The sequence below is a fragment of the Mustela nigripes genome, chromosome 14 (genome assembly GCF_022355385.1).
Source record: "Mustela nigripes isolate SB6536 chromosome 14, MUSNIG.SB6536, whole genome shotgun sequence".
In the NCBI taxonomy this organism is placed as follows: Eukaryota; Metazoa; Chordata; class Mammalia; order Carnivora; family Mustelidae; genus Mustela; species Mustela nigripes.
The window spans coordinates 98,080,660-98,103,092 of record NC_081570.1 but is presented as its reverse complement, the minus strand read 5'-3'; the positions used below and the strand labels follow the sequence as shown (position 1 = coordinate 98,103,092).

Here is a 22,433-nt window from a genome sequence, read left to right as displayed (position 1 = left end):
TTACCTTCTTCCATTCTTCTTGTTTAAAAGTATAAAAATAATAAAATCGTTCTTAACGAATTGTTGGCTCAACTGCCTTGTTTGATATTGATTTTTTTTTTTTTTAAACTAAGTGGCCCATATCACCAATTTAAAAATATGTTATTTGGGGGCACCTGGATGGCTCAGTTGGTTAAGTGTCTCAGTCCAGGTCTTGATCTCAGGGTTGTGAGTTAAAACCCCATGTTGGGCTCCATGCTAGATGTGGAGCCTACTTTAAAAGAAAAAAAGAAAGTTATTTTTATACGAATTTCTGTTAATATTGAAAAAACTATGAAAAGAGAAAGAAGGGGCGCCTGGGTGGCCCAGTGGGTTAAAGCCTCTGCCTTTGGCTCAGGTCATGATCCCAGGGTCCTGGGATCGAGCCTGGCATCGGGCTTCTGCTCAGCAGGGAGCCTGCTTCCACCCCTCTCTCTCTGCCTGCCTCTCTGCCTACTTGTGATCTCTGCCTGTCAAATAAATAAAATCTTAAAAAAAAAAGAAAGAAAAGAAAAAACTTTGGTATTTTATTTCAGGCGATGCTAAGTAGTATAATTAGATTGATATAATTATTAATATATATAATTATTAATGAACTCATAATTTTCTGATTATACAAGGTTTCTGAATTTTTATTATTTTTAAATTATATACATATAAAATCTATCTATATGTATATAGATTTTATATATATAAATTTTATATGTATATATATTTTTAATATGTATGTATATATAAAATATATATATACATATACATATAGATAGATTTTATATATACATATAAATTTTATATGTATATATATATTTTATATGTATGTATATATAAAAATATATATACATATATATGTATATATGTATAAAATATATATGTATAAATATATACATATGTATATATATTTTATATATACATACATATAAAAATATATATACATATAAAATTTATATGTATATATAAAATCTATATACATATAGATAGATTTTATATGTTTTATATTTTTCTGACAAGGGGGGAGAGAGAGAGAGAGCGAGCGCACAAACAGGGGGAGCAGGAGAGGAAGAAGCAGGTTCCCCGCTGAGCAAGTAGCCCAGTACAGGACTGGATCCTAGGGTCCTGTGATCATGACCTCAGCTGAAGGGAGACGCTTAACCAACTGAGCCACTCCAGTGGCCAGTCTTTGAATTTATATATATTTATTTATTTATTCACTTCTCCTTTAAAAATTTATTTATTTATTTATTTATTTGACAGAGATCACAAGTATTCAGAGAAGCAGGCAGAGGGAGAGGAGGAAGCAGGCTCCCTGCCAAGCAGAGAGCCCGATTCGGGGCTCCATCCCAGGACCCTGGGATCATGACCTGAGCTGAAGGCAGAGGCTTTAACCCACTGAGCCACCCAGGCGCCCCCAGTTTTTGAATTTGTTTAAAAAAAAAAAAAAAGTTTATTTATTTATTTATTTTTAAAGATTTTATTTATTTATTTGAGAGACAGAGACAGTGAGAGAGAGCATGAGCGAGGAGAAGGTCAGAGGGAGAAGCAGACTCCCCATGGAGCTGGGAGCCCGATGCAGGACTCGATCCCGGAACTCCGGGATCATGACCTGAGCCGAAGGCAGTCCAACCAACTGATCATGTTGGGCATGGAGCCTAATTTTTAAGAAAAGTTTTTAAGTAGAAACCTTTTACATCCATCACGGAGCTTGAACTCACAGCCCTGAGATCAAGTGTTGCATGCTTTGCAGACTGAGTTAGCCAAGTGCTTAGTACTGGCTTTTCATGTAAATTGTACTTTTTGGGAATTGCGGTTGTAAGTGTTGAAATTGGTGTCCTGGGGACGCCTGGGTGGCTCAGTTGGTTAAGCGGCTGCCTTCGGCTCAGGTCATGATCCCAGCGTCCTGGGATCGAGTCCCACATCGGGCTCCTTGCTTGGCAGGGAGCCTGCTTCTCCCTCTGCCTCTAGCCTGCCACTCTGTCTGCCTGTGCTTGCGCTCTGTATCTCTCTCTCTAACAAATAAATAAAAATCTTTAAAAAAAAAAAAAAAAAAAAAAGAAATTGGTGTCCTGATCTGTGAAGTCCTTTTCTTCTGCTTGACCATAAATACTGGTATATCGAAGGGTATTGTACTGTCTTTGATTCTGTTTTCCCCTTGCTAATGCTAACTGTGCTTCAGATTTTAACTGGTTGTATGCTGATAGTTGTTTTTATACACTTCAGCTGCAGAACTATGCTAGTTAAACACAGTCTATCCAAAACTTATTCATTACATTCTAGCTAAAATTACTTTTCCCTCGTTTTGTGTAATTATCTATGCCAGAAACTGGCAAATCATCTAGAATTTCTAATTTTTTTTGTCTGCTGTAACTGGTACTGTTCCATCATCATGCAGTTATTCACTAATCAATTGATTCTGCCTCTTATTCATCCTCTGTATTTTTTTTTATTTTTTAAAAGATTTTATTTATTTATTTGACAGAGAGAGATTACAAGTAGGCAGAGAGGCAGGCAGAGAGAGAGGAGGAAGCAGGCTCCCTGCTGAGCAGAGAGCCGGATGTGGGACTCGATCCCAGGAACCTAAGATCATGACCTGAGCTGAAGGCAGCGGCTTAACCCACTGAGCCACCCAGGCGCCCCCATCCTCTGTATTTCTTTTATGACTGTCTTAGTTTAGTCTTTTATTTTGTTACTAATAGATCAGCCTTTTAGAGGGACTCTTTAGCATAGGTTTTAAGGGCATGGGTGTCAGTTCAGACACTGTGGTTTCAGATCTTACCCCACTCCCCCATTTACATTGTCCTGTGACCTTGAGAACATTACCTGATTTCTCTGAAGTTCACTTTCCTCACCTTTCGAGTAGGAATGGTAATTGAACCTACTTTACAGAGGTGTTATGAACACTAACTGAACTAATACATAAAAGTTTCACAATAAATCAATGAAACAAGATGGGATCGGGAGGGAGACAAACCATAAGTAACTCTTAATCTCACAAAACAAACTGAGGGTTGCTGGGGGGAGGGGGGTTGGGAGAAGGAGGGTGGGGTTATGGACATTGGGAGGGTATGTGCTTTGGTGAGTGCTGTGAAGTGTGTAAACCTGGCGATTCACAGACCTGTACCCCTGGGGATAAAAATATATGTTTATAAAAAATTAAAAAAAAAGTTTCACAATAAATACTAACCTGTCTTATAGTAAAACCTTGTATTAATGTAAATTTAGATAAAATGTGGTCATAATTGTCTCCTGTTCTCAGCACAGTCTGTTTGAGAATGACTCAAACAGGCGGTTAAAATTCTTATGGGGTGAGGGCAGAAGTATATGGTAGAGTAAGGTTGGGCTGGGAAATATAAGACAAGGGATATGTGGTGGCAGGGAGTCCCTGTGTCCCCAGTAGTCTTGTCAGCCAGGTTTTGTGAATCAAATTGAAAAAAATGGAGGCAGCCAATAGAGTAGACATTCCTAGAACTCCTGGTATTTTAGAACAGTTTTCAAAATATGGTCTTTAGAACACATTTAAGCATGGTACTAAACTACAGTCTTTGGACACTTGTTACTGCCTAGCTAAAAATGTTTGCATAGTTATTTCTCTTTCTAACAGCTTGACGATATTTTATGTAGTTGAATTTGATGCCCTCACCTATTTTTGTAAAGGCAGGATTTCACTTTATTTTTTCATTCATTCATTCTTTCATTCATTTTATTAAAGTAGGCTCCACATCCAGTGTAAAGCCTAGTGTGGAGCTTGAACTCAGAACCCTGAGATCAAGAAGGGAGAATCAGATGCTTAACTGATTGAGCTAGTCAAGGGCTGCTTACCTTATTATTATTATTTTTAAAGATTTTATTTATTTATTTGACAGAGAGAGATCACAAGTAGGCAGAGTAGGCAGAGAGGGAGAAGCAGGCTCCCTTGCTGAGAGAGAGCCTGATGTGGGGCTCGATCCCAAGACCCTGAGATCATGACCTGGGCCAAAGACAGAGGCTTAACCCGCTGAGCCACCCAGGCGCCCCTGCTTACCTTATTTTTAATTAACTTTTTATCTCTTAACTTTCCCTTCATACTGTATTTAGAATGATTCATTCATTCATTCATTTATTTAGGTTTTATTTATTTACTTGACAGAGTGAGAGAGCACAAGCAGGGGGAGCAGCAGAGAGAGAGAGGAAGAAGCAGGTTCCCCACTGAGTAGGGGGCCTGATGCGGGACTTGATCCCAGAACCCTGGGATAATGACCTGAGCCGAAGGCAGACCTTAATCATTTAAGCCACTCAGACACCCTTAGAATGATTCTTTTAAAGCTGTAGTTTAATTGTAAGAGAATGTGTTATTGTAGTTTGATATTTTAATTTCATGTTTTTTATCTTCCTAAATTAATACTTATCTCTATATATTACTTTTAACTCATGCATATTTAGATATCAACATGTTCTGTTAATGGCTTTGCTGATTATTTTTTTTGCATCTCCTCTCAAGAACATTTTTCCATTGAGGTGCTGGAACTCACAACTCCAAGATCAGGAGTTGTATGCTCTATCGACTGAGCCAGCCAGGGACCCCTAAATATTTTTCCATGTTCTTAAAGTCAGTAGTGGGTTAAGCAGTATAAAATTACCAATTTGCAAGTCATAAGTAGTCTAAAATTGGCAGTTTTATATGGCTAAATTTAATGCTTTATTAGTTCTTGTAGCAAAGAGCTGTATTGGTATGTCTGAAAATTTTATTTGCTTTTACTTTTGAATAGTGGTATTATCAGGATATGGATTGCTCAGTTGACTTATTTTCTCTAAAAACTTTTAAGATATTATCCCAGTTAACTTTTTTTTTTTTTTAACGTTTTATTTATTTATTTGACACTGAGAGAGAGAGCACAAGTAGTCAGAGGGGGAGGAGGAAGTGGGCTCCCCGGTGAGCAGAGAGCCTGGGTTCTCTGAGCTACATTGATTGGAGGATCCTGAGATGATGACCTGAGGTGAAGGCAGAGGCTTAACCCTCTGAGCCACCCAAGTGCCCCAATCCCTGTTATTTTTTTTTGCATTGTTATTTTACTAATGAAGTCTGCTGTCAGTGTGATTGTGTTATAGTAACTATCAGTTAAGAGTTTTTCCTCTATCTTTACTATATTTAGGTGTAATTTATTTTTACTTATTCTGCTCAGGACTTGAATTGCAGTCTGAAGGCTCATTTCTTCAGTTCTGAAATTCTTAGCCATTATCTTCTTTAAATAGCATCTGTACCTCATTTCCTTCATGAACTTCTAGAACTTTTTTTTTTTTTTTTTAGATTTTATTATTTTATTTATTTATTTGACAGAAAGATCACAAATAGAGAGGCAGGCAGAGAGGCGGGGTGGAGGAATGGGGGAGGGTGGAGCAGGTTCCCTGCTGAGCAGAGAGCCCAATGTGGGGCTTGATCCCAGGACCCTGAGATCATGACCTGAGCTGAAGGCAGAGGCTTAATCTAACCCTGAGCCACCCAGGCGCCCCTAGAACTTTAATATGATGCATACTGGAGTTTCTCATTCAGTGCTTCAGCTTTCTTCTCTTTTGTAGTTCCTTTTCTCTTTATCTCTGTGCTGAATATCTGTGTTCTACTTCATTAATTTTCTTTTCAGTTATCTCTTGTTTACTGTTTAACTTGTATTTTGAGTTTATTCAATAATATATTTTATTTGTCTTTGATTCTTTTTTAGCTCTATTTTCACAGATTGTTTGTCTCTTTAACCCCCTCAACATTGTACATATAAATTTTTGAAGTCTTTTCAGATTGTTTTATTTTCTGTGGGTTAGGTTTTTCTTTTTTGCCTTAATGTGTTTGTTAACATACTCTAATAGTATTGGGTTTCTTCATGTATTGTAATTTTATTTTATGAGACTTTTTTTTTTAAGATTTTATTTATTTATTTTACAGAGAGAGATCACAAGCAGGCAGAGAGAGAGGAGGAAGCAGGCTCCCTGCTGAGCAGAGAGCCCTATGTAGGGCTCGATCCGGGATATGACCTGAGCTGAAGCTTTAACCCACTGCACCACCCAGGTGCCCCTTTATGAGCCTGTCTTAAGTTGGTGACCTACTTGTGCCCTGGGAAGTGTTCTAATGAGACAATTTTGTGTTGGCAAGGTTCCAGAGAAGCTTCTCTTTCTGTTGTTGTTGAATGAATGTGTGAATTCACCTAAAAAGGAATCCCAGGAAGAGAAGTAGATATGAAGCAAAAATACTAACTTTTGTTTTGTGGACATTTTGTTTGGAGTTCTGAGTTGATTAAAGAAGGGGCTTTATTTTCTGTTACCTTTTTTTTTTTTTAAAGATCTTACTTATTTGTCAGAGAGAGGGAGTGTGATAAGCAGCGGGAGAGGCAAGCGGAAGGAGAAGCAGGCTCCCTGCTCGCTGAACAAGGAGCCTGAATTGGGACTCTATCCCAGGACCCTGGGATCACAACTTGAGCCAAAGGCAGACACTTTGAGGACTGAGCCACCCAGGTGCCCCTCAGGTTCACCTTTTAACCTTTGTCTTTTTTTTCCTGTTCCCAGTAGTGGTACTTACAACTAACCCCATATCAGCTGATACTGGGCCACTTGAGCTTTGAGTTCCCTTTTGTTTCTGGAACTTAAGTTTTGCCTTTTAAGTTGGGGACTCAGTTATATATTTTTCAAAGTACATTTTAATTTTTTATATTTTAGTTATTTCTGTGTTTAGCTGTTTCAGGTGGTCTTTCCGTATTTACTTAGTCATCGTTCTTGAATGGAAGTCCACATCAGTCAACTTATGGAAACTAAATTTCACTTAACACTGTGAAGATAAACTAGTTTGTAGACTTTTGGCCTTATAAAAAGAGTCCACCCCTACTTCCCCCATAATTATGCATTTTAGTAAATTGGCATTTAAAAATAATCTAATAGGCCTGAAATGAGTCTCTTAGAACTTGAAATTTGAAGTAATGAAATCCATTCTAGGGATATTATACATAAAGCTGGTCAGTTTGTTTGTCCCTTTAACCCCCTCAACATTGTACGTATAAATTTTTGAAGTCTTTGGCTTTGGAGTTTGGGTTTTAGTTTTGAATAATGATCCAAACTCACCATGACAACCAGCATTCAGTGACTGAATCCGGAGCACAGTCATCTGATCTATACTAATTATAAGGGTATACTTACTCATAAACTCAAATGGAAAATGGCTCTTATTTTCAAAGCAAATATTTATATAAGTTTTAAATTTATTGACTAAATACAGAAATAGATAGCAAAAAGATCCCTGAAGAAGCTTCAGCTCTTTTTGTTTTGGTGGTGAGATACTTTGGCTGCTGGGTAATCTGTCAGGTTTAAGTCAGCCAAGGAATAGGATTTGCTGATATTTATAGACTTGAATTTATTCCCTCTCATTGGAACTTCTTTTCATGCCTCAAATTTCTGAATTCCAAGCTTGTCTGAAAGTCTTTATGGAAAATAAGAATCTTTCTCTGAGATGTACCTTTCCACTCCTTGTCTACTCTGGGTTGGGTTTCTTCTACAGTGTTTGTGTTATTTTGCTTCTACATTTCTTAAAATTTCATGTATACTGATTTGTGTGCATTGCTTCTTCCTTTGCCTTAATATTCTTGGATGTTTTTATCTCCAGATTCCTTAATATATTTAGTATGATAATTAGATATGGATGAATTTTTGTTGTCATAACTGTGATGTCTGCGTGAATTGAACCCGGTTTACTGGGTTCAAAAAACAAAGACTTGCATCAAATTATTATTTACACAGCTATAATGGTCACTTGATAATGTTGTTTATTGCTCAACAAAAATATTCCTTTATTGAGATGCTGCAAATTTCTGAACTTCCTCAATATTTTACGTGGACATTCTTCTACCTTTTATTATAACTTTTTTTTTCATTTGTGAACTTTGCACTTGATATTCTTGGTTTGCCTACTGTTTCTTCCTTTTCTAATTGAGTTTGGAGTCACCCTCAGGCTCAGTGATTGGCAGGATTGATTCAGAAAAACTGTTACTCTCATGGTTGCATTTTATTAGAAGGAGAGAAGAAATAGATTAAAATTAGCAAAGGTGCTTGGTATGAAGCTCAGGAGAAAATAGGTGCAAGCTTCCAGAGGTCTCTTTTCAATGGAGTTGCACAGGGGATGCTTAGTTTTCAAGTTACTATGTCTGACAATATGCAGGAATATTGCCAACCAGGAAAGATTACCTAAACCTCCATGTCTAGGTTTTTATTGGGAAATGTTTATAAAGAGGTGCGCTCTCTATAGAACTCACACCATATCTTGAGACTCTAGCCACCCACCCTTACCATTTGGTGTAGCCAAATACAGCATGGCCCAAGGCCACAGGCATACAAAAACTGTCTTATCAGGTCGAATATTCCAAGAGTTAGAGGTCATGTCACAGGAGCCATTCAAGGGTATTGGAGATAGGCCTTCCTTAGGAATGTACAGGATTTGAAGAACTGAGGTCAGCAAACTTTCCTGCACACTAGTAAATGAATGTTAATTTTTCAAGACCATGTTTAAGTGTGATCTGTTCAGTGAAAGCTTACTTAATTTATTGTAAGAAGTTAGTTGCTCCCATAGTTTTATTCCTATAATTATAATGATCTCCTTTGGAGTTTTATTATACTCTGTGTTTCTTGAAAGGTTAGTAACTCAATGCCATCTAAAATATGAAAATATTTATATATCTTTTCCTCCTTTCTCTTTCCCATACTGTTTCTTCCTTTGATTTGAAAATTTATTTTTATGCATTTTCGTTAAGCATCATCTTTGTATGTACTTTGTATTATAAAAACTATGTTTTGTTTTCAAACATATAACTTTGAGTTTATTTTAACAGTGTATATATAATTTGGGAGGGTTTGTGCTGTGGTGAGTACTGTGAATTGTGTAAGACTGTTGAATCACAGACCAGTACCCCCGAAACAAATAATACATTATATGTCAATTTTTTTTTTTTTTTAAGATTTTATTTATTTGTCAGAGAGAGCAAGCTAGAGCGAGCACAGGCAGACAGAGTGGAAGGCAGAGTCAGAGGGAGAAGCAGGCTCCCTGAGGAGCAAGGAGCCCGATGTGGGACTCGATCCTAGGACACTGGGATCATGACCTGAGCCGAAGGCAGCTGCTTAACCAACTGAGCCACCCAGGCGTCCCTATATGTTAATTTTTAAAAAAGCACACACACAAAAAAACAGTGTATATATCTATTGGGAGACTGATAGTCCTACTTTAATTAACTTATTTAGAGAGTGTGTGCACATGAGCAGGGGTGAGAGTGGGGGAGTGGGGCAGAGGGAGAGGGAGAGAGAATCTCAAGCAGGTTCCATGCTTGGCATGGAGCTAGTACAGGGTTCAACCTCATGACCTGAGATCATGACCTGAGTGGAAATCAAAAGTTGGATGCCCAGTGGACTGAACTACCCAGGTGCCCCCTGATATTCCTACTTTCAGAATGATATTGTATTTAAGTTTCTGTTTTCTGTTGCAGCTTCTATAATTTGTATACTTAAAACTCTTGGGGATTCTGTTTATATCTATGTATGGTGCTTCCTATAATTTTAAGTGGTATAAACTATCAAAAAATTACATACTAATCTTGAACCCTTTCTTGAAAGTAAGGATTATATCATTTATGCTATATCCTCAGTTTCATGGCTGACATACTAGTTTGCTGTGTTGACTGTTGCTGTTTTTTAGTTTTTAACTTCCATAGGTTTATTTCTTCTTATAGGTAGCTAGATCACTAGGAGGTTCAGGCACATAGGATCTTTCTTCCCACATGAAAGTGAATTCAAGTAGTTCTGAACTAAATCAGAATTTATTAGGTGATAGATTGTGTATTTTTATTGCTGCTGTAACAAAATTGCCATTAACTGGGTGGCTTAAAATAAAGCACATTTTAATCTCTTGCTATTGTCAGTTTTACTGGGTTACAATCAGGATGTCTGCTAAAGTCAAAGTATAGTCAGGTCTGGTTCCTTCCAGAGGCTGTGAGGAGAAAATCCCATTTTCTTATCTTTTTCAGGTTATAGTGGCCACTTGTATTTCTTAGTTTATTGCTTCATTCCCAAACCATATGACTCCAATCTCTGCTTCCATTCTTAACCCCTTCTCCTTTTCGGTAGCCCAGTCTTCCTCTGTCTCCCTCTTACAAGATGACATTTAGGGCCCATCAAATAATTCAGGATAGCATATTCTCATCTGAAGAGCCTTAATTTAATTGTATCTGCAAAGTCACCTTTGCTCTATAAAGTGACACTGACAAGTTCCAATGATTAAGATCTGAAAATCTTTGGGAGCCATTATTTGACTAACACATTGTAATAAAGCACTTGTAGAGTATAATAAATAAGTAAATTTTTTTTTTATATATAAACACTTGTTTGTTTTCTCTTTCTAAATAGCGTATCATTTTCCTCCAATGGAGTGACTCACTGGATTATTTTACTCAGCTCTTAGTGTTCATTTCTTTGGTCTTCATATGGGCATCATGCACAATTTCCTTATTTTTTTCCAAGGAATATTTTTTAATATTTTTGTTCTGTGTTGTAGTTGGTGTAATACGGTGCCCAGTATGCCGCCAGGAATGCAGACAGATAGACCTTGTGGATAATTATTTTGTGAAAGATACATCTGAAGCTCCTAGCAGTTCTGATGAGAAGTCAGAACAGGTATGCTTCTCAGTTTTTCTTTAAATTCTTATCTTGGTATTAAAATGTAAATAATAAGAAAAATATGTTTGAATAGTTACATGATAATAAGGTAGTTCAGGTATAGTTCTATTTTTCCAATTGAAAATAAAGGCTATTTATTCTGTACTCTCATAACTAATTAAATGAGATGAAAAGTACTTAAGAATTTAAATCTTCTGTAAGTTTTTGTGTTCTCAAGACTTAGATTTTTACTCACTTGAATGTTTGATATGGAAGGAATAGGATTTTATTGAAGATAAATGGATAACAAACTAATTTTATTCTAGTCATTTAGTCATTTATTCTAGTCATTTGAGAGCAGGTCAGTTTTTATTTTGTGGATTTATATTGTGTAAATTTGATGTAGATTAGTATTTATTTTCTCTTTTAGGTATGTACTAGTTGTGAAGACAATGCAAGTGCAGTTGGCTTTTGTGTAGAATGTGGAGAGTGGCTATGTAAGACATGTATTGAAGCACATCAAAGAGTAAAATTCACTAAAGATCACTTGATCAGGAAGAAAGAAGATGTCTCAGGTAAGACAGAAGCAGTTTTGTTGATTAATATACTATTAATCTCTCTTACCTCACAGTATTTCTATTTATTCTTCATATGCTTTGGATATGAATATTAATAAGAATTTAGAAAGTTAGGTAAAAATTTTTAGTTTAAAAATATATGTTTTATTTTACTGCAGAATCTGTTGGAGCATCTGGTCAGCGCCCTGTTTTCTGCCCTGTTCACAAACAAGAACAATTGAAGCTTTTCTGTGAAACATGTGATAGATTGACATGTAGAGACTGTCAGCTATTGGAACACAAAGAACATAGGTACAGAAGTCATAATTGCTTAACAAGAAATCTTATTAAAATGTTTTGTAAAATTAATTATTATTACTTAATCCATAATTTTGTTTGTTAGCATTTTCTTAATTTTATAAATTTCTTAAAGCAAGATATATTTTCGATGAATTATTTAATGGTTTCCACATTCATATATGATTATCTTATGAATATTTGTTAAAAATATGTATCATTACATTTGGATTTTTAAGAAAGAGGTTGTATTATTTATTTGCTGTGCTTCTGGCTTAGATAAGCTTTTTTTCAAGTATACTATGGTATTTAGGCCCTAGGCTATAATCTAAAAAGGTAATATTCCAGGGGTGCCTGGGTGGCTCAGTGGGTTAAGCCGCTGCCTTCGGTTCAGGTTATGATCTCAGGGTCCTGAGATGGAGTCCCGCATCGGGCTCTCTGCTCAGCAGGGAGCCTGCTTCCCTCTCTCTCTCTGCCTGCGTCTTTGCCTACTTGTGATCTCTCTCTGTCAAATAAATAAATAAAATCTTTTAAAAAAATAAAATAAAAAAAATAAAAAGGTAATATTCCAGCAGGAATGGCTGATACACATTTTAACATCAAAGTATAACTATACTGATTTCATGTTAGATATAAACCCCTTGTTTTTCTGCAAACTGTGTGTCTAAGCAAGCATAGTTACTAATTTTTAAATACATAGCTTTCTATTTCAACCCTATTATGTCCTCAGAATTCAATACTGTTCACTTATAATGAGTCTATTACGTTTGAATTCTTCTGGAAATGTACTAAAATTTCTAGTTAGGAGTATAACAGTCCTCCAGAAAATTTTCCAGTTTCTATTAAATTGTATGTAGTTTAAAAGATCGTCTTGCTTACCCATAGTCCAGCCTTTTCTAAAGTGTTGTTACAGTACTTCTGCTGATTTGATGGAAATAGGTTTTATGAATCTCTTGCCAGAAAAGAGTAGGTTAAGTTGTATTAACCACATTTAAATGTGTTTCGTAACTGTAGGATGTCTTAGTGCTTTTAATTCCTTAAGTTCATTGGAATTTCTTAGAATCCTCTTAAAGAGGGAATACATTAGTCCTAATAGCTGACAATTATGCTTTCTTAGTTTGTGTGAGGCACTTTTCTGAATGCTGCATGTTTGTTTAATTCACACCCAACTATCTATGAAGTGTTAGTATTGGTATCATGACTGTTTAATGGTGAGGGAGCCTACTTACAGAAAGCTTTAGTAATCTGTACAGTCTCACCATAGGTAGCAGAGCCTGGGTTTGAACACAGGCGGTTGGATCTATACTAAGCCTGCATGTTCATTGTTTTCCATATGGTATATAGATGCAGACACAGTGTATGGAGTCTCTCAGACTTGACCACATGAAAGTAATGATCTTTGTTCTTTTTTACTGTTCTATAGAACATTTATTTAGAATTGCTACTTTAAACTTTTGTAACCTTAATTTGTTCCCAAATGTTTCGTCTTACCTGCAAGTTGGCTGGTGTTTCACTTGAAGTGACTAATCTTGTAGATGCCTTCACCTTAGGGCCAAATTTTACCATTGATTGTTTTGTAAAAATCTCAGTTAAGACATTAGATTATCATTCTCACAGCTGCAGTCAGTCAGATATTTGAGCACTTGGATTACTTACACTTTTTAAATTGTTGGTAAGAAGCAAAAAGAGAAGGAAGATGGCATCCTTTTCCCCATGAAAGAATCATTTCACTTGTCCTTCCCTCACAGTTTAACTTTCCTTTGCCACTTAGTTTCAGGTCCTAATCATCTCTACAATGTTTTCTCCCTTTTCTTTAGCTCACCCTATATTTTTTCCAGGATAGACTCTTATAGAACTCATGTCATTGCACTATTTTATTCATTCATTCACTCATTCATTCATTCATTCACTCATTCATTCAGAAATGAATGAGAGGGAGAGTGGGAGAGAGAATCTCAAGCAAATTCCATGCCCAGCCCAGTGCAGAGCCCCAGATGGGACTTGATCTCATGACCCTGAGATCATAACCTGAGCTGAAATCAAGAGTTGAACACTTAACTGACTAAGCCACCCAGGTTCCTATTACTACAACACACTTAGAGTTGATCTCCCTCCTCTGAGTTTTACCGTGTCAAATTCATTCTGTCCATGTTGCTGGCAGGATCATTTTGCTAAAATAGAGTCCCTCCTCACCCCTTCCTCCCCTTTTAAAACACCTTTCAGTGGTTACCCCATCGCTAAAGTTTTGGGTGTTTAATATAGCATACATTATTGAGTCATACTAATCTTTTCTCTTTATCATCTGTACAAAGTTAGGAAACAGCCCACAGACTACCTTCATTTCTGACATCAACTGCAGAGTTTAATAAAAACCCTAATGGGAAAACAGCAAGCAGTTCAGCTCATCAGTATGATTTGTTATTACCATCTCCAATTTAGAGCTTTCTGAACAGGGTGCTATCTGTTCACCTTGGAACTGTTATCCATAAACCATTTTGTGTCCCCTCTCTCTTTTAAATTTAAATTTATTAGTTTGTTCAGTTTTGAAGTGTAGTTGACAGCCAGGCAGCTGTTTTTTGGTTCTCAGGTTGCTGATCATAGGGTACTGCCCATATGATTCTAGGATTCAGCAACTCCTTGAGTGGTTTTTAAAGTTATCATTGGGGGGAAAAGAGGCTATTTGCTCATAAATACAATAAATAACTCTTAGCATCCTGCTGGTCATATGTTACTGAACAAACCCATTTCTGTTTTATACTCTTCTGGGCACTGCCTGCCTTCCTTTTTTCCTTTTATTTATTTAGTTAGTTAGTTGAGAGAGAGAGAACACAAGCAGGGCAAGCAGCAGAGGGAGAGAGAGAAGCAGACTTCCTTTCTAACAGGGAGCCAGTTGTAGGGTGATCCTAGGATCCTTGATCCTAGGACCCTGAGATCATGACCTGAGCTGAAGGCAGATGCTTAACCGACAGAGCCACCCAGGAGCCCTAGTCACAGCCTTCCTTACTAGACTGTTCCTCTGTTGCCCAATATGTTGTGTGTTTCATGTTGCAGACTTATATCATGTCCTTCAGTCATAGAGTCAGCCTCAATGCCCAATAGCAAATTACTAATTTTCTCTCAAGTGGTATATATTTTAACATGGTATCCAGAAATTTTCTGGTCCAAAATCTCAATTGTTCCTGCTTAGTGGCATTCACTGGCTTTGCCATAAGCCCTAGTCCACATAAATATGTGTTGTTGACAGTCCCCAAATCATGTCCAACTGTGTATTGTAGGGGCCCAAGAGCATGGGGTGATAAATTAGTTTTTGCATTTGAAACGTGGCCTACCTTTGTTCAGGATCACATTCAAATACAGCCTTCTTTTGGATAGCTGTGTTGATTGGTGCTGTTGATATTCCCAGATGTGGAATATGTGTCCTTCAGAATTCAAATATACCACCAAACGTTGGGCTTCTTGTTTAATTTTAGGGATAGGTGGCAAAAACAATTTATTTTTCTTGACCTGTAGAATGTCAAGGTTTGCACCTGACTAGATTATTCCTAAGAATTTTACCAGTTTGGGCAGGTCCTTGGACCTGGTGGATTTATTAACAGCTTCTTTTGGTTATATATGTCCTTCTTATATTTAAGTCTTTATCTTTAGTTTGTGGTATTGTCATGGTATCATCAAGATGTGTATCACTTCTAACCGCTGTGTACCAGTAAGCTGAGGAATTTAAGTAACCCTTCGGCAGTATAGTAAACGTAAATTGGGATCTTTCCATGTGAAGGAAAATTGCTATTGGCTTTTTTGGGGGGGATTGAGGCGGAAAAGAGAAAAACATACACAGGATCATTTACTGAGTATCATTCTCTTTTAGCCTGCTATATATTTTTTTCTACTATTGAAATCATATCAGGGACTACTGATGTTACACGGGCTCTACTTTATTCTAGCTTTATAGCCTACTGTTAGGCTTGATGAGCCATCCATTTTTTTCCACAGGCTACATATACATTGTTATTGTTTAGAGAATTCATTGTTACCAGACTCTGGCTTATTATAATTTATCATTAGAGTGGTAATCTATCACCAGGTATCATATACTGTCTCAAATTAAGTTTTGTGGGCTCAGTTTCATTGGTTCCTGTTTTAGCATGTCTAATCAAGACTGGCCTTTAGATGAATTTATATGCCTTCTGTTTTACAATACCAGTCAGATATAACATCCATTCCAATAATATAGTCACGTGAAGGAGATGTAACAACTTCACAGAAAGTCTGTTCTGACATTCCAACTTTCATCCAAATTTTTGCCTTAATCCTGTTAACTATTGCTTCTCCCAGTCTATCTGTAGCTCCTCATTAGGACTTCTAACATTTTAGAATTATAGTGCAGTGGGCTCTCATGTTAAGGAGTGCCTGAAATATCTCTTATCCACTCCCTGGCTATGTCACCCACACAAATGCATATTAACTGGGTTCTCCAGTGGGTTGAACCAGAAGACCCTTGCTTCTCCTTCAGTCTTCAATTTGATTAATTTATAGGATAGTGGCGCCTGGGTGGCTCAGTGGATTAAAGCCTCTGCCTTCAGCTCGGGTCATGATCCCAGGATTCTGGGATCGAGCCCCACATCAGGCTCTCTGCTCAGCAGGGAGCCTGCTTCCTTCTCCCTCTCTGCCTGCCTCTCTGCCTCCTTGTTATTTCTGTCTGTCAAATAAATAAATAAATCTTAAAAAAATAATTTATAGGATAGTTACTCCTGGTAATTCCGGGTCTGGTTTTTTCACTGTCTTCTTTATCCTCTGGCTTTTAAAATTTCTCTAAAATGGGGGTAAATACAGCAGAGCTGTTTAGGGCCCTTTAATGTTGGGGAGCAGCAAAAACTTTCATTGGTCCACCAGACGACCTCTAGTCATGCTACATCAAGATCTTTGTTCCAGCCTCATCAATATCTGCTTTATTCATCCCATTTTTTAATAGCCATCTGAAGATTTTTATCTTGCTGTGTTAAATCCCTTGACTCTCCCATTTATTTTTTCCTTTTTTCTCAAGAAAATTTCTCCAGTTTTCTTAGCATCTTTAAGGCGCATATTGGGAACCTGAGAAAATAGATCTGATAAGGGGTTTTTAGGTTGTTGCTAAATATTGTGGCAGTAAGGTTACATGGGGTGCCCATGTGAAAGAGTCCCCCTTAATCACAGTGTTTACTATAACCTCAGTAAGAATCATACTCAGTAGGTGAATATCCTATTTTTCATAATGCTAATCCAATATGCCTAGCATAAGAAATGTTTGGGGAATCTCCACATTTATAGGAGTACAGTCCTTTTCCTGTATTTCAGGGTCAGCAAATTTTATGGGATCATTTATCTAGTCTACTAGGTTAGTTATCCACTTGGGAATGACCTCCTGTGAGTCTGAATTATGGATAGCCATCTTTGGTTGTTCACTACTGAGTTGTGTGTCCTGCATCAGCTCAAACTTTGATCTCGTCTGTTTTGCATCATTCAGAATCAATGGTACTGCTTCCAGATAGTCATTCTCACAGTATTTTAGTATAGGTTTTCCTTCCAGAAACATTGATCTACAAAATGAGACATTCCTTTGGACTGTACTCTTTGATTTTACTAGTTTCTTGATTTTGTCTTTTCCTCAGTTGGACTACATTCTGTGACCAGAGGTCATTGAGGTACTCTCTGTTTTCCCAGAGTACTTTTTCCCTTTGGAGTGACCCTGAGGCTAGAAGTGGCCATAGTTCAGACTAGCTGAAGCCTAAGCTTTGCCCAATGTCAGTATCTGTCCCAACACACTGTTCATTTTAGCTGCTGCAGAATCAATAACCAAATGATTGTATAACTAACTTGTTTCTTACTGGTTCGCATTTCCTTTTTTTCCACGGAGTCAGTTTTAGGGAGTTGGGTCTACGTTTCTAAATTCCACTGATAACTTAACCTCTAGGAACTTTAGCTGTAATTTTAGACCATGAATGACTAGGTAGTCATCCAGGAATCAAAGGTTCATAAACCCCTGTTTTCTCATCCTTCCTCTTCCCAAACCTCATATTTCAGTGAGTAAGGACCATTCTAAAGACTCCCATTTCTGATACCAACTATGAAGTTAGAGAATAATGCACAAGTGCCCCCTCACTTTTGACACCCAAGTGCGGAATTTGAGGAGCACCCAAACCACTTTATTTTAGAGAGAGAGCACACGCAAGTGTGTGCATGCACAGGGGGAAGGGCAGAGTAGAGAGAGAGAGAGACAATACCAAGCAGGTTCCATGCTCAGCACGGAGCCCAACGCAACTATCTCAGCAACCCTGAGATCATGACCTTAGCTGAACTCAGCAGTTGGACATTTAAACAGCTGAGCCACTCAGGTGCCCGCCAAACCACCCTTCTGACACCTATTGTAAATTGAGGATTTCCTGAGGCTACTGTCAGGTTCGGTAATTTGCTTGAACTCACTGGAAGTTGTTATACCGAAAGGATAGTGTAGGAATACAGATTAAAATCATTCAAGGAAAGATGTATGGTGCAAAGTCTAGGAGTGTTCCAAGTGTGGAGGTTCCGGTTGTCTTCTCTCAGTGGAATCGTGGACATAATTAACTCTTCCCAACAATGATATGTTACAGTATACATGGAATATTGCCAACCAAGGGGGCTCGTCTGACCCTCTGTGTCTAGAATTATAAATATAAAATTTGTGATGTAAGTTTATAAAATTTATAAAAATTGGAGCTTTGTCATATAGAACAGATTTCACTCTCAGTGTGACTGACTTATCTTTAGCCCCTCCTGAGGTTGAGCTTGTTCTGGGTGACCTAAAGCTCCCACTATATACCCTATCTTTAGCATGTAGGCCAAAGTGCCAGATAAACAAAGTACTTTATCAGGTAGTACATTTCAGTACTCCTAATAACTGAGACAAAACCCCAACTCCTATTTGTTAAGGTTAACTCATTATTACACAGTTTGTTAACTCCTACTTGTGCTCTTAACAGTAGCAAATCCTGTTTTAAACTCTCTGCCTTTACAAATGCTTTCTCTTAACTTATAAAACGCGTTCCTTATCTGTCAGAAATAGTTATCCTTAAAAAATCTTTAAAAAAAAAAAAATCTTCTCAAGGGGCACCTGGGTGGCTCAGTGGGTTAAGCCTCTGCCTTCGGCTCAGGTCATGATCTCAGGGTCCTGAGGATCAAGCCCCGCATCGGGCTCTCTGCTCAGCAGGGATCCTGGTTCCCCCTCTCTGTCTGCCTACTTGTGATCTCTGTCTGTTAAATAAATAAATAAAATCTTAAAAAAAAAAAAAAGAATTATTTACCCCTAAAACTAGTCACCAACAGTTTTGCTTCATCTTTCCCACTCGTTTTCCCTACCTGGACTTTAAGGTCTTTTACGACTGATTCTTCAGGAGTCTCAATTTTCTGTATGTTTATTGATCAAGTCAGGTTTCCCATCTCCTCTTGAATCAGTTATGTGATTGTGATAATTTATAGTTTCTTAGAAAATTACCTATTCATTAGAAATTTTAAAAATATTCAGTTAGAATTAAATACCATTTTAAGATTTTACAAAAATCTCTGGTTCTATCTCTTGTTTATAATGTTGTACAGTTGAGTTTATTTTCTTTTTCCTTATTAGCCTGGCCATAGATTTGAGTATTTTATTGATTATTTGAGTGATGCAGTTCTTAAAGTCACTTATTCTGTTCCTTAAAATTTTTCTAATTCTCAGAGCTCTCTTATATCTTTATTCTTTCTTAGTTCGGTTTTGTTGTACTTAGATTCTTACATGGAATCTTTAGTTTATCAAAAAGATTTAATCTCATTCCATAATCATTATTGACTCATACAGTCTGTAATTGTAGTTTTGGGTCCTCTCTACCCTGTTTGAAAAATAATTGCTTCATATTCTAGTGATAAAGATGAACTCAGATGTGTGTATGCCTGTGTATCTTTTTTAATAAAAAGATTTATTTTAGAGAGAGCGAATGTGCACTTGAGTGAGGGTATGGGCAAAGGGAGAGAAACCCAAACGACTCCTTGCTGAACATGGAGCCTCATGTGGGGCTCAGTCTTATAACGCTGAAATTATGACCTGAGCCAAAATGAGTGGGGTGCTTAACCAATTGGGGCACCCAGGCACGCCATTTATATATATGTATACATATATATATACACACACACATATATATACACACTTTTTTGAGTGGGAGAGAGCTCTTAACAAAATAAATAAAGCTCTTAACAAAAAAAATAATATATATATAAAATATATATATATACATATATATATAATATATATGTGTGTATATGTATACATATATATGTTTTAAGAGTGGGAGAGAGCATGCACCCAAGTATACATATATGTATATTGGTGTATATATATATTATATATACTATATATATATACAATATATATAATATATATTATATACATATTATATATATAATATATATATTATATACATATATACATATACATATATACATATATAGAATATATGTATATAATATATATATTATATACATATATACAATATATATATTGTATATATATTATATTTACACCAATATACATATATGTATATAGTATATATATTATATACATATATACATATACATATATACATATATACAATATATGTATATATGTATATAGTATATATAATATATATATACACCAATATACATATATGTATACTTGGGTGCATGCTCTCTCCCACTCTTAAAACATATATATATGTATACATATACACATATATATGATATATATTTTATATATATATTATATATATATTATTTTTTTAAGAGTGGGAGAGAGCATATATACATATATATACATATATATATGTATACATATACACACATATATATATTTTATATATATATATAATTTTTTAAGAGTGGGAGAGAGCATGCACTCAAGTATAGGGGAGAGGGCAGAAAGAGAGAATCTTAAGCAGACTCTGGAGCTCGAGCTCATGATCTGAGATCATGATCTGAGTCAAAAATCAAGAGTCGGACACTTAATTACTCAACTACCAGGTGCCTCTGTGCATCTTTTAAATGCAGAAAGTGTAGTACCAACTTTAGAAGCTGGCTATAGGGATTGAATGAGAATTTTACCTGTAAAGTGCTTAGCATAGTAAGTACTCAGTATCAGTTTAGCTATTAGTACTAACATTGTGACCTGTATTTTCTTTTTTCTCTCTTTTTACAAACATTGTATTGAAGTCTTTGGTGCTAATGTCTTTAATCTTTATTGCCTTGGAAGTTCTCAAAAAGAAAACTATAGAACTTTATGAAATTTTGTACAATTTTGAACATTACATGGTTTCTAGCTCTACCATGGGGTTATCTCATTTCCCTCTATAACTCTGTTTGCAGTTAATGAATAAAATAAGTATAGACTTAAAAAAAAATGAAAACGAGAGAAGAGACACCAAGGGATATTTTAGTGAATTTTTCAAAAGCTGGGCAATGGACTGAGTATATGATGGATCTGATGATAATTGACCTAGTAGGTTGAATGAATAACAACCCAAGGGCCAGCAAAGGAGATATATAAAGGAAGCTATGTGATTTAATTCCTAGATACCTATAGATCAGGATTTAGAGATGATAGGTATCATAGAATTTGGGCTTACTCTCTTTGGTGATACTAGGTCTAGATGGAGAGTGGGGATGAGGTAAATGGCTGACGTTGGGGAGGTTAAATGAAGTCTGCATTAAACTGTGGGCTCTTTACTTTCCCTGACTTGCTTCCACATTGCCAGTGGTGACTGTTTTTTTGTTTTGTTTTGTTTTTTAATTATTCCTTGCTATCCTCCTCTCTGGAATTAGAGAGGTCTTTTCATTCTCTGGAGAAAGTGATCAGAAGAGACCTCTAAATGTTGACATTTGGGGTTCATTTCTTTTCTTTTCTTTTTTTTTTTTTTTTAAGATTTTATCCATTTATTTGACAGAGATCACAAGTAGGCAGAGAGGCAGGCAGAGAGAGAGAGGGAAGCAGGCCTCCTGCGGAGCAGAGAGCCCGATGCGGGGCTCGATCCCAGGACCCTGAGATCATGACCCAAGCTGAAGGCAGCAGCCCAAACCACTGAGCCACCCAGGCGCCCCGGGGTTCATTTCTAATTAAGAAGATTGTCTTTCGTGAAGCCTATCAGTTCATAGTTCTGTTCTCACACATGACTCTAAGCAATTTTTTAAAAAAATGTATTTCAGTGTCAATGGATGAAAGCATCATCTGACACTTGAATAGAGCCACCCTCATGTACCATATGCCGTACATTGTGGGCTATGTTGAGAATTCTTAACTCTTCCCACTCTTGTCTGCTTCACATGTAGAGACTGGAAAAGCTAAATATTTCCTTTCTCAGCATTTCTGGCATCTGACCCCAGGTTTATGCCCATAAAATGTAAATGGAATTCTGCTTAGTTTGTGATTTTTAAAAGGGACAAATGTTGCTGTTATCAGCTTTTTTCCATCTTTTTCCTTCCTTGAATTAGAATGTAATGCCTGGTACTGTGACACCATTATATGTTCATGAAGGTAAAGCCAAGATCATCTCAGAGACTGTCGCTTTGATGTTGTTCAGCTAGCACCATTAGCTACATCTGGTCTTATTACATGTGTCTTTATTAGTCACTGCAGCTGTACACATTTCTGATTGACACAGCCACCCACATGAAAGAGACTGAAACACTGAATAAGAGGGCCATGAAGGGCATAAGATAATATAGGAACAAAAGGAAATGTAAAATCAAACAAAATTTTGACATCCTTAAAAATATGATAAGCTATTAGTCACAAAGTAAGGATAGAATCTTTGATAAAGAAATCATTAAGAAAGAGTTCTTAGAAGCATGATAGCTGAAATAAAAAATTAATATGTTTTGTAGATAAATTAGTCTCCTAAACTCTAG

The 22,433-nt window shown here is 36.6% G+C and overlaps 1 protein-coding gene across 2 annotated transcripts in view; it reads left to right on the top strand.

Annotated features, from left to right (window-relative positions):
* TRIM33 (tripartite motif containing 33) overlaps nt 1-22,433 on the top strand; it is a 118,727-nt gene that overhangs the window by 41,115 nt on the left and 55,179 nt on the right. For both annotated transcript variants that reach the window (XM_059375808.1, XM_059375807.1), the window contains exons 2-4: nt 10,559-10,677; nt 11,090-11,234; nt 11,396-11,528. In XM_059375808.1, coding sequence (XP_059231791.1) covers nt 10,559-10,677; nt 11,090-11,234; nt 11,396-11,528 — 397 coding nt within the window. The remainder of the gene's footprint in view (nt 1-10,558; nt 10,678-11,089; nt 11,235-11,395; nt 11,529-22,433) is intronic.